The following is a 12,719-nucleotide window of genomic DNA, read 5'->3' as shown; positions in this document are numbered from 1 at the left end:
TTTTGTTTGTTTGTTCCATTTATTTTTTTTTGTATTTTATTTTTGACGAAGCTAGGGTGGATTTTATGTTTAACGTTTGATAAATTTTGTATTTTATTTAATAAATGATTTGCCTGACCTAAAAAAAAAATGCACTTTTTCATTCGATTAAACCAATCATTGAAACAGTAATTCCAGTCTGAAGTGGATACTGTCAAAACAGCTGATTTGTAAGCTTCGACCGCCTCTTCTGGGCCGCTAAACCGTTGACCACGTAGCATATCTTTAATTCTTGGGAATGTAAAATAATCATTGGGGCTCAGATCAGGGCTATACGGAGGATGGTCCATCAACTCCACGTTTTCCATATTTAAAAACGTTCTTGTTTTGCGAGCGGTATGAGAGCTTGCATTATCGTGGTGAAGGATTATACGACGATTCGGGTTAGTTTTACGAAGTTCTCTTATGACTTCCGGCAAACAAACTGTTGTGTACTGTAATCAGCAGTAACCGTCCTTTGTTCTTGTAATGGAATCGTAGCCACATGGCCAGTTTTCGATACAAACGAAGCGACCATTTTTTTCGACACGCTGCGTGAGCGAATAACTTTTGTTGGCTTGACCTCACCTTCGAAGACCCAAACTGCCGATTGATGTTTTCTTTCGGGCTCATATGAATAAATCCACGATTCATCACCAGAGACGATATTGTAGACAGCATTTGAACTGCCTCCATTGAACCGTTGCAGAGCAGATCGACACCAATTAACACGAGCCGACTTTTGTTCCTCGGTCAAACGGTGGGGCACCCAGCGCGAAACTAACTTCTTGACACCCAGTTCTTCATGTAAAATGGTTTGAATGGCTGTCATACCAATGCTGAGAGAAGCCCGAATCTGCTCGTATGTCACATGTCTTATCTTCTTTCATTAACTGGCGTACAGCATCGATGTTATCTTGTGTTACCGCTGTTTTTGGCCGACCAGTAGAAGGGACTGTGGTAAGAGAGGAACGTCCACGGCGAAACTCAGAATACCAACGATATATAGTCGTTTTACTTGGTGCTTCAAGTTTATAAATAGAAACAAGCTCGGCGAGACATTGTTCTTGAGATAAACCTCGACGAAAGTTGTGAAAAATTATTGCACGGAAATGTTCCCGTCCCGCGTAAGCTCCATTTTTTACACCGACTTGTCAAATTCAAATGGTCAATACTCTTTTATTTTTTACTTTTTTTAAAATTCGAAAATGGAATTATTTTTGAAAAAACACTGCATTTGATACACCAAAAAGGTTTCACTCTAATTTATTCCTAAGTATTCTATTCCCGATCTTTTCGGTGTAGCCTAGAACCATCTGCTGTATTAGAAAGGCCTACAGATTTAAGTGAGTATAGACAGAAAAATCTGCATATGTATATTATAACTCAGTAAGTAGATACAGAATTTTTTTCTGACGGAAGGTGCCAAGTCCCAATCTCAAGTGTGTGTGCTCGTCACTCACCATCACCACTGGAAGTCTACGGCCCCTGGCAATTCACGAAAAATTCTACCCTAGAGGTAGTAGTTTCACAACTGAAAGGGGTAGGCCGACTAACATCGTCTCAACCTGTCGCATCAATGTTAGCTTTATAACTCCCCTGTGCATCGATTGTGTCGCCTTTACAATCAAATCCCCACAACTGACTGTGATATTGACATATTTTGGAACTCTTATCCCACCTACCGTCGTCTCGTCTATACCGCCATAAAAGAACTCAAATAAATAGTTAGTATTAATAAGAATTTCAAATTTTCTGGCATATTTTAATTTTAATAATAATCTGAATCAAATTTTATTACTTACTTATATATATTATTATTTTTACTTTTTTAATATTTAAAAATGTAATCTGATGTTAAATTAATTAATATAATTAATATGTTAAATATAATAATTAAATGTACCTAGTTAACTACTACTTGCATGCTGTGGACACATATTTTTTGGAGTGTTAACTGTTTTCTGTGTTTGTGTTATATGTAATATTGTTCATGTATTGTTAACTCTCTGTATTGTGTTCCAATGAATAAATAAATAAATAAATAACAGGGGTGGTGGTGGGCTCCTTGAGAGAGGCGAAGAGGCGAGAATAGCAAGAAGTGGGTAAGTAACTAATATCGAAAAAAGTTTATCGACAAAAACCTGTATTCTAACATTTCTAACTCTAATAACCTGTTCCACAGCACCAAGAGTCAATATGGAAGAGCCCGACTGTCCAAAGTTGTGATTAAGTCGAGTCGGGCCGCGGTATTCACGTGCGACAGTGCCTGCCAGACCGCAGCCCTGGCGCCCGCCCGCCCGCACGCTCTCGGCTCACCACAACACGCGGCATAACACAGAAAAACATTGAAAAAAAACACGACCTTCAAACTGAGACCAGTTTGGAAAACACCAATATTTTGCATGCTGAAATTTTTGAGGACATTCTGCAACATGAAGCCGCCAGTTAACGTAAGTTTTTTTAGTTTTTTGGAAGTTGTGATTTTTTCGGCTGTGATGCAAATCATGAAATATCGGTATTCCTTTTATAAGTAGTTCAACGTCTGTTACCCCAGTACTTACACTTAAGTATTTCTCATTCATACGTAGTTAACTGAAGTTTTTTTTTTATTGTAACTAATTACCTTTAATCTGTTGATTATAATTTCCACTACAAGTTCCCTAAATAATAATTATATAAGTTATCATATCATCCGTAAGTCTACATCTACCGACCAGCTTTTCAACAATCATAGATTACCCACTTGGGTAGGTAAGTGCTAGCATTCATTACTCATAGAGGCCATAGGTAACTGAACTTTATCTAACGGATGCGATGTAGAGTTTTTGTTAAGCTAATCATTAGGTAGAGTATAGGTGTAAGTGCAGAAAAAGTACAACTAGGTGACCTAAATAATCCTTCCCAAAATATTATAGTTCTCGCCTACCGTGTTAAAATATGTTTTAGATAAGTTTGCGCCGATAGCTCTCCTCAGGTTTTACAAAAGCTGACAAGGATAAATAAGTATATTATGTACTTATATTTAAGCTTAGTTCAATGTTCCTGCAAAGGAAACGGTGGATCACCTCTTTCTGGGTGTGTTTCTTGGGTTTAGTAAAAGATTTAAAACTAAAGGTCCTTGCTTAAAGAATTGTCTATGATGAAAGATAGCATTCACGATTATAGTTAGACTATTAGACTAGTACTCGTAACTTTGTAGCGCCTTTTAACTCGGCCAAGTTTAAGTTAATTTTATTCTAATTCAATCACTTTCTTTTTATAAAAAGATCGGAAACTTCCGGCCAATTTCCTCAATTAATTACAAGGATTGTATAAAAATTAAGTATGTTAATCTTGTAACGTCTTGTCTGATTCGGGCTAGGTCTAGGTCATGAAGCGATTTACATTTTACTCATTCTTAATACCTACATTCAAATCATCTTGTTCTACGAAACTTTCTTTAAGCGTTATTGGGCAGAAAATAAAATAGACGGAAATTGTTGCACTAAATCTGTACTTAACAGATCCTTAGCCATGGCAGAGCCATGGTGGCGTAACGGATTATAAGATCTCAGCTCTACCAGTAGGTACCTTCTTACGTGTTAGTACGCATTGTGGGGTAAGGTTACATAGACATGAGCTTGACATTCAAGATACATCTTGACACAATGGGAGTGTTGAATTGCTCTCAAAACCAGTTGACCAGGTCACCCGCATGTCTCCTCTTTTCATTTAGACTGATTTATTTTGATTGATCCTCGTGGTCAGATTGAATAGGTGTAGGTAGTTATAATCAGCCCCATTGTGGCCAATTTAATAGTCACGTTTGCCTTTTCTGTCTAGCGGTATAGGTATAAGTAAAGCTGTTTAAAAAAGATGGGTTATGTATTGAAATATCGATACTAAAAATACAGGGTGGCCCAAAGAGTGACGTCCAAAGGAAAATGTTTGATTCCTTAGGTCAAGGGGTAGCCAAATCACCCCCATGTATGTTCAGCAATTTTTAGTAGTTTAGGAGTTATGATTTTTTTTCCAAATTTTCTACCAAAATCGACCTCAGTGGATCAATTATGTTTTATTATTTTTTTGGATAACTTTTTTAAATTATTTTTTATTTTAGTGTCATCCTCTTAAGTTGTTCTTTTAACCATAAAAGTTTCAGCTTCCTAGCTGTAATGTAAGTTAGTTATTTTTATGTCGAAAGTTCAAATTATATCATCGAGCTAGACTGCTCTGAATTTTCTACTTGAAATTAAAAATTGAAATAGATATTCTCATGGTCCCTTATTAATTTTAAAAACTCCGCAAGGTTCCAAAATAAAATAAAAATAAAAATAAACTATTGCTTAATGGGGTATTATTTGCAGAAAACAGCCTTCAAAGGTACTTGGGTGGAAATTACCAAATTAGTAAATTGTTTCAGAAAGTTGAAAGATTCCTTTTATGTCATTACTAAGGACTAATTCAGTTAGAAAAAGTATCAAATTAAAGGGAAAATAAAATTATTTACTATTTTTTTTTATTTAAGTTACATTTTTGAATGTAAATTCTTAGTAAAATGTTTAAGTCTGAGTTGTAAGATTTATGAGATAATTGTATTATTAATACTAAGTAAATAAACTCAAATAATTATTTTACACATTTACTCACAATAAATTTTCAAAATGACGACCTCCCACAGCAATACACAACCTACATCTACGCAAGAAATTTTCTTTAAGTCGCCTATACGCTTCTCTGTTTCATTCAGATGTCACTTTTTGACAGCTGTCACATTTTTGAGAAAAGTTACTTTTTTGACATGTTTAACTTTTTGACAGATGTCATATTTTTTACATTTGTCACTTTTTTGACTTAAAGAAAATTTCTTGCGTAGATGTAGGTTGTGTATTGCTATGGGAGGTCGCCATTTTGAAAACTTATTGTGAGTAAATGTGTAAAAAAAATATTTGAGTTTATTTACTTATTATTAATAATAAAATTATCTCATAAATCTTATAACTCACACTAAAACATTTTACTAAGAATTTACATTAAAAAAATGTAACTTAAATTAAAAAAAAGTAAATGATTTAATTTTCCCTTTAATTTCATACATTTTCTATCTTAATTAGTCCTTAGTAATGATATAACAGGAATATTTCAACTTTCTGAAACAATTTACTAATTAGGTAATTTCCACCCAGGTACCTTTGAAGCCTTTTTTCTCCAAATAATACCGCAATGAGCAATAGTTTATTTTTATTTTTTTGTAATTTTGGAACCTTGCGGAGTTTTTAAAATTAATAAGGGACCATGAGAATATCTAGTTCAATTTTAAATTTCAAGTTGAAAATTCAGAGCAGTCTAGCTCGATGATATAATTTGAACTTTCGATATAAAAATAACTAACTTACATTACAGCTAGGAAGCTGAAACTTTTATGGTTAAAAGAACAACTTAAGAGGATGACGCAAAAATAAAAAATACTTCAAAGAACTTATCCAAAAAAATTATAAAACATAATTAATCCACTGAGGTCGATTTTCGTAGAAAAATTGGAAAAAAAATCATAACTCCTAAACTACTAAAAATTGCTGAACATACATGGGGGTGATTTGGCTACCCCTTGACCTAAGGAATCAAACATTTTCCTTTGGACGTCACTCTTTGGGCCACCCTGTATATTAAGTAGCTAAGTATATAAATTGTATATCCGCGAAATATCGTGAGTTTATCATTTCATCAATGAGTGAAAATAAAATTATGACCCATAATGATTTATCAGCAATTGATAAAATAATATAAAGCATGCTGCTGCCTGATAACAATAACATCATGCCATGACTCAAGACCGGCATCTAGCAAGCATGACATGCAATTTCCATCATTATACTATTTTGCTAAGTCACGTTTACGCGATAGGAAAATGTTTCATAGTTTTATAACTGAACCTAATTTAAGAACTCGCTTTATTTACAACTTACATTACAACCCAAACAATGAGGATTATCTGTTATCGTGAGTACCGTGACAAAGCAAATCAGCTCTTATTGCCTCGTGCTCCAGGAAGAATCGTGTTCATGATAAAAGAAACTTGTCAGTCACATAAAAATTATGGAGCTTCTGATAAGATAAGGAGAATATACTACGTAGTTTCAGTGACTGGACTGTATACTGACTGACCCCCTGTGCATGTGCCCGGGAGATAAGGGGTCATCAATGACACAATGTGCATTGTGATCCGGCAACTAACTAGTGAAGAGATTTTACACTAGTTATATTTTCTTAGGTTACCTACTTTATCAATGAAAGTTATAATTATTTATTTATTTAATTATTTATTTCATGGAGAACCAACAGCATTTGCGTCAACTTATATGGTAACAAAATTATAAAATTCTACAAAACACGGAAATGCCATTATGAATAGGTTCCCACCTATAGTGACAAAAAGTAATGACTTGTAGTTATAATTAAAAATAAAAATAAACTATAATTATTACATAATAATAATAGCATAATTATTTATAATTATATACTTAAAAGAATGATTAAAGGAAAAATTTAACCGATTAGGGAGAAATTACGATTAGAAAACATGATAATTGTTTAATTGAGGTTCGAATTACTACAATCATATCAGGTTATCATGTCTGTGTTGAAACAAAAGCAGTTTATGAGAACATATCCGCCTTTTAGTCTGCAAACAATGAGGTCTAAAGGAAATACCGAGGTACCTACCTAACTATCTACACGGAATTGAAAATAATGAGAAAAACTTCAGAAATTATGCTGTTTACACCACAATGGAAGCACATAGTTGCCTGTGTTGGGGTCCATCAACCTGCACTAGGCCAGCGTGGTGGACTAGGTCTAAAAACCCTTCCTTCATTCGAAGGGGACCCGTGCACCAGCACAGCAGTGGGGACGTGATAGGTCGTGATGATGAAGTACCTACCTATAGTACCTACTATATGCGGGACTCTTCGTCACAAGCCAACAGTCTAGACATCTCTCGAAAAGTAGGAATAGCTTAAAAGTTCCTTGTAACTAGGTACATCTTGTCATCATGATTATCAGCTATCAGTCCCCCGCTCTACGGTCTCCCAATCAACGCCACAAAACTCTAGCTTCCCCAACACCTAATTCCACTGCTCATCTCCCCACAGCCAGCTCTCCTCCACGATGTGGACACGCCGACTCAGAAGGCTACATTCGGCATGGGCTGCTTCTGGTCCAACGACTCGCTGTTCGGAGCCACTGAGGGAGTGGTGCGGACCAGGGTGGGTTACTCGGGGGGCACCACCAAGAACCCGCATTATAGGAGCATGTGAGTTTATTATGAGGTTTTTTTTTATTAGACCCGCTTTACTGGGACGCCATGTTGGAGTCGGTACCGACGATGTGTATGGAAATGTCGCGAAGTGAGGAAGGTACCATACATTTTAATGCTTAGGTACGGTCGCTGGCAACATCGCCGTGGCATCCTGGTGTGGCACTGCACTTAGGTTAAAGCTAGGCACTTAGACTTACCTATCCGGGTTAGATTAGTGGGCATTAACAGTGGCTGGATGCTCAGGGTGCGCCGAACGTTTAGGTAGGTATTAGGTACAGACAATAACTCGCACAAGGAGGCATTTACTTATTTATAATTCATCGCGATTGATTTAAAAAAAACTTACTTAAGTACTTAATCGTTTTATTAAGTACTTTTAAGTAGTACCTACTATTGCTATATATTTATAATTTATAGCCATTTACTTAAGTAATCTGAATATTAGCCAATGCTAACACGCTTGCAATAACTATTCTTAGATAGCTGCAAACTGGACAGAATTCCCTCGTACCTAATAGAATTTGTTTACTATTCTCAGGGCTACGTTTATCAATGCATTTACTACTAGCACGAGTAGAGTAAAACGTCATATCTGCCGTAAATAATTACGTGACTCATTTCATTGTACGTTGTTTCGTATCATCATCATCACATCACATGTTTTTTGTGTAATTAAACTAATTAATTACCCGCTTAAAATATAATGCAAACTCAGGACAGCTCTGGGTCTAAGTAGCACTGTGTAGGCGTGAACATTTCATACGTGATCGATTTTTAATGGTTAAGTAACCTATAGCATAGATAATAAAAAGTTAAGTAATCAATAGTGACTATTGGTTTTGTTAAACGTCTGAAAAACTTTCTCAACCGTAAATTGTGGTTTAGCAAATAAATGATTGAAACTACTTACTTATCTCGTTTTAAGCCTCAAACTAATGTGTTATAAGTCCTTCGTACCTAGTAAGTAAAAATATCAAAGGCGCCTAACAGTCGTCTAGATATTGCTAGGAAACCTAAGAATCGATAAACGGACGAAGAAGAGGTCAAGGTAATAATACCCACCCACCCACTTGTGTCTAGGTAACAAGTTTATTATAGTAGTGCAATAAAGGTTTAACTTATAAGTAACTTTAAATTTTAGACATTTGCTAAGTTATCTCTTTTGATCCTAAAATATAAAAGCCGCTAGAAGGCCGCGGATGTGTGGGCAAGGCCAAGGTAGCGATAAATTCAATGTAAAGAATAAGTAAGTACTGATAGATTACATAATAAATACTTACTTAAGTATGGTTAAAGATTAGAAAACTGTAAAACTGGTAACTTTAGGCTATTTAGACAATAGTTAAATATATTGTCATGATGCACTGTATCCCTCAATAGTCCAACAAGATATTCATAGCAATTCATAGACTGTTTGAACTTACTAAATACCTTTTACAATGCAATCAAACTATGCGAATCGAATTTCTAACTCCATGAAAACGGGGATAAGACTGTGGGGTTTCCGGTAAACCTAGTACAAAGCCTATCCTAAACAAGTCCTATAGTCCTACATAGCCAATAAAATCCTCAGACAATATTCTAACATAAAAATCCCAACATAATCCCGTATGACCTTCCAGCGGCGACCACACGGAGGTGATCGAGCTGCACTTCGACCCCAAGGTGGTGTCGTTCGCCGACCTGCTCGACATGTTCTGGGCCAACCACGAGTACGGACTCACCACCAAGCTCAAGAGACAGGTATAGTATATAGATAGACTTCTTCACCACCCTAGCCATTTCATTATTTAGGATTCTTGTGCGCCATGCCACGCAATTTGACCCTATTCTCGTCACTGCTCACTCTTTCACGCAATCCAGCCACGGGTGGCCTTATTCCTTCCTTCACGTCTCATTTCATCTTCTCAATTATATACGACTTTTTGAAGCCACTTTCATACTTCCCCTTTTAATACTGAATACTTTTTAGTCCTCTGACGAAGAAGTGATAAAACCTTAGGATAAAACCGAATCCATAGTCCTAAAGCTATCCTTCGAGCGTTAGGCGCCCTCCAGCTTGCTGAAAAACCTCTTCTAATTACACAATTTTATTTATTCTAAACTGTTTACTCTTTTTATGAGCTATGTCCACGAGGATAGTTCTCTGACAAACTCTCGTAACTACTTAAATCTTTCAGTGAAAGTGAAACCTAAGCTAGATCTTCAGTGTGCTGACACTAACTATTATAATGTTAATTTCCAGTACCAGTCCCTGATCCTGTACCACGACGACGACCAGCGGGCGCAGGCGGAGGGCTCGTACCGCGAGGTGGAGCGGCGCATGGGCCCGCTGCGCACCGAGATCGCGCCCGCCGGACCCTTCTACCCTGCCGAGGAGTTAGTATTGCACCCAGTGTGTCTACAGTCAGAAATAGTGTTGCAAAAAGGTTAGGGGCCGTCCATTAATCACGTGAGGTCGTTTTTCTCATTTTTTGACCCCCCCTCCCCCTGGTGATATTTGGTGAGGTTTGGGACTAACCCCCCCCTCCCCCCCCCCCATAGATCACGTGTATTTTTTTGGAAGTGTATGTAAAGGCTATTTTTGACTAGAAAAAATATAAAGAAAATTGCAACGACTCGGGGCGGTCTTTCGCGGCGCGCGGGGAGTCGTTGCTTAGCAACGGCGGGCGAGTCAATCAAGGTCATACTAAAAATCATTCAAATTTTGCGGCGTTCAAAATTTCGGTTCAGAAATACCTAGCGGTTTTAGACAAAAAATTAATACACGTGATGTCTAACGAGACCCCCCTCTCCCCCTCGTGATATTTCGTGAGGTTTTCCGTACCCCCCTCCCCCCCCCCCCCCCCCTTTGAGCCTCACGTGATTAATGGACGGCCCCTTATACTAAGCCGAAAACTAAGTGTGCAGCTAGTTATGTAAGCCCGGAAAGGAAATCAGACTGTCAAAATTTGCGAAAAAATGGTTTGGACTTAGTAACTATACTTACCCTTTTTGCAACACCCTCGGGTGCTGACCGCCAGGCTGATATCAAGTTAAATGAATTGTCAGCGCTAAAATATCAGCACCAAATAAGCGTGGCTGTAAAATCAGCCTCAGACTTCGGTTCACGAAATATGACCACAAACCGCGGCCTGAATTAAGAACTTTCCAACGACACCCAGACCAAAACGTACCATTACCACTCTAGATCCTCTTTGTTACAATTTAGCACAAAACTAACCTTCATCGAACACTGTCTGATCATATTAATTGTCGATGAATATTCATAACGTGTGCTTCGTAGAACATTAAATATCAGATCTAACAATTGTGTCAGGGCCTATTCCCGGCAACCTCCATCGCAATTGGAGTTGCTTTAAATGTACTGATAGGCAGTACATTGTTGCTAACTCAGGTCAGATTCCAAGGAAATAAAGATAACTTTAATGTATGTTAGAGATAACTAGGCCTGCTCTTGAGAAGCTCATCATCCTTCTAAGGCCATCACATTAGAAATGCATAAAAAACTCCACTTCCGAAATGGAACTTTTCAAATTCATATCAGGTTTTGGGCAGCAACAGTGATAATTGAAAGTCAACTGGTTAAAATTCACAGGGCGTACCTGTAACCTACTTTTTGTTTTCATCTGCCGAGACCACGGTATGTGGTGTAACCGGTCTCCTTAGCAACAGTGAAAAAATCAAATGTCTCTAATCATGCTTCACTCGAGTCCTGATTGGCAAAACTGGCTCGAGGCTTCTCGCGTTCAGCATTACCTGTCCTCTTGAAACCATTAGTAACAATATCATTTGACTTAAAGCGCCCGCAATAGAGACTATTATGGATAAGTTTCACCACAGCCAAGAGGCAAGTTAAATTGAACGCAAGGCAATTGACCTTCTGGATATTAGGACGTCCTAGTGTGAACGTCCGAAGATCAATTTGGCATGATCTGGTTTGCTAAATTGCCCTGACCATACGTGTCTACTGTCTACGTTTCTATTATGGACTTATTTGTAGGTATTGTTTCAGTTTCGTGACATTGAGAGAATGTTGTGTGAATATAAATTTTAATTAAGCCTGAAACTAACTGGCTACGTCTAATGATCTGTTTTACATACTTGTGCATAAGCATAATATTATTATTCGTATATTGCTTTAAAATTTACATTAAAGTATTATTGGTCTGGTAGTATTATTATCTATCGCGTTAAGCTCTTGGTTAATTCACTCCCAAAATATAAAATACTAGCTGTTCCCGCGTGCTTCGCTTCGCCTTAAAAAGTTTTCTCGAGGGAATTTCGGGATAAAAAGTAGCCTATGTTCTTTCCCAGGGTCTAGACCGTATGTATACCAAATTTCATTCAAATCCGTTCAGTAGTTTTGGCGTGAAAGAGTAACAGACAGACAGACAGACACAGTTACTTTCGCATTTATAATATTAGTTAGGATTCTATAATAAACACCATTATTAACTCCATGTACCATTTCATCCACAGCTACCACCAGAAGTACCGGCTGCAAGGACACAAGGACCTCTGCAAGTCACTGGGTCTAGACTCAGCCAAACTGCAGACATCCCATCTAGCTGCTAGACTCAACGGCTACCTAGTGGGAGTCGGAGGAATGAACCAGTTTGAGAAGGAAGTGGCTAAGCTAGGCCTCAGTGACGAACAGGCGGAGTATGTGAGACGAGAGCTGAAGCGCAACGAAGGAGGTGGCCTCATGTGCTAGGCTGGCTGTGTTAGGTTTAGTCGTTGCCGCTTTATAAAAAGTTGGGTTTCGTTCGAATTTTGTCTATGGTTTACTGCGTGCGTGCTCGGGATGCATAGTTCACAAAATGTTTAAGTTTAAACGTTTACTTCTTAATACCACTTCTGAAAATCTTAAAAGCGGCAGCGTAAATAGAATTTAGTTAAGTATAAAGCTCACATAATAGACGCATTTTTCCTGAAATAAAAATGACATATTATGTATCTAGCCTATCTGAAACCTAGTTAAACATTGTGAGATATGGCGTTTCGACTTTCTCCGTGTTCGGCATCATAAGGGTCACAGTGACAGTTAAATAAAGTCCATTTTTCTCTCCACCTTTAGTTTGCAAGGTGCGGGTGCCTATATAAATAGAGTGAGTCGCCCGCGCGCCTCAGTTGTAATATCACCATGCAGAAATGACTAGGTTTCAGATAGGCTAGATACATAATATGTCATTTTTATTTCAGGAAAAATGCGTCTATTATGTAGTCTGAGCCTATCTGAAACCTAGTTAAACATTGTGAGATGTGTTTATTATCGCATGGTGGAGAGAAAACCAACTGTGACCCATAAGCTACTGATGAGTATATCAGTAGATAAATATTTGAATCTATAAATTTATAATGCATAGATTTCTAGGTAGTAGATATACTAAAAAGAAAG

General features: G+C 37.4%; 1 protein-coding gene across 1 annotated transcript; it reads left to right on the top strand.

The window, feature by feature from the left end:
- Window positions 1-2,271: 2,271 nt before the first annotated feature.
- On the top strand, window positions 2,272-12,068 carry LOC105393915 (peptide methionine sulfoxide reductase). The gene is made up of 5 exons (XM_011565737.3): window positions 2,272-2,471; window positions 7,152-7,312; window positions 8,941-9,061; window positions 9,564-9,697; window positions 11,801-12,068. Exons 1-5 carry the CDS (start codon window positions 2,424-2,426, stop codon window positions 12,033-12,035), a joined length of 699 nt encoding a protein of 232 aa, XP_011564039.3. The 5' UTR covers window positions 2,272-2,423; the 3' UTR covers window positions 12,036-12,068.
- Window positions 12,069-12,719: the final 651 nt, after the last annotated feature.

Source organism: Plutella xylostella, chromosome 29, assembly GCF_932276165.1.
Source record: "Plutella xylostella chromosome 29, ilPluXylo3.1, whole genome shotgun sequence".
Taxonomy (NCBI): domain Eukaryota; kingdom Metazoa; phylum Arthropoda; class Insecta; order Lepidoptera; family Plutellidae; genus Plutella; species Plutella xylostella.
This window is presented reverse-complemented; position numbering and strand designations above follow the sequence as displayed.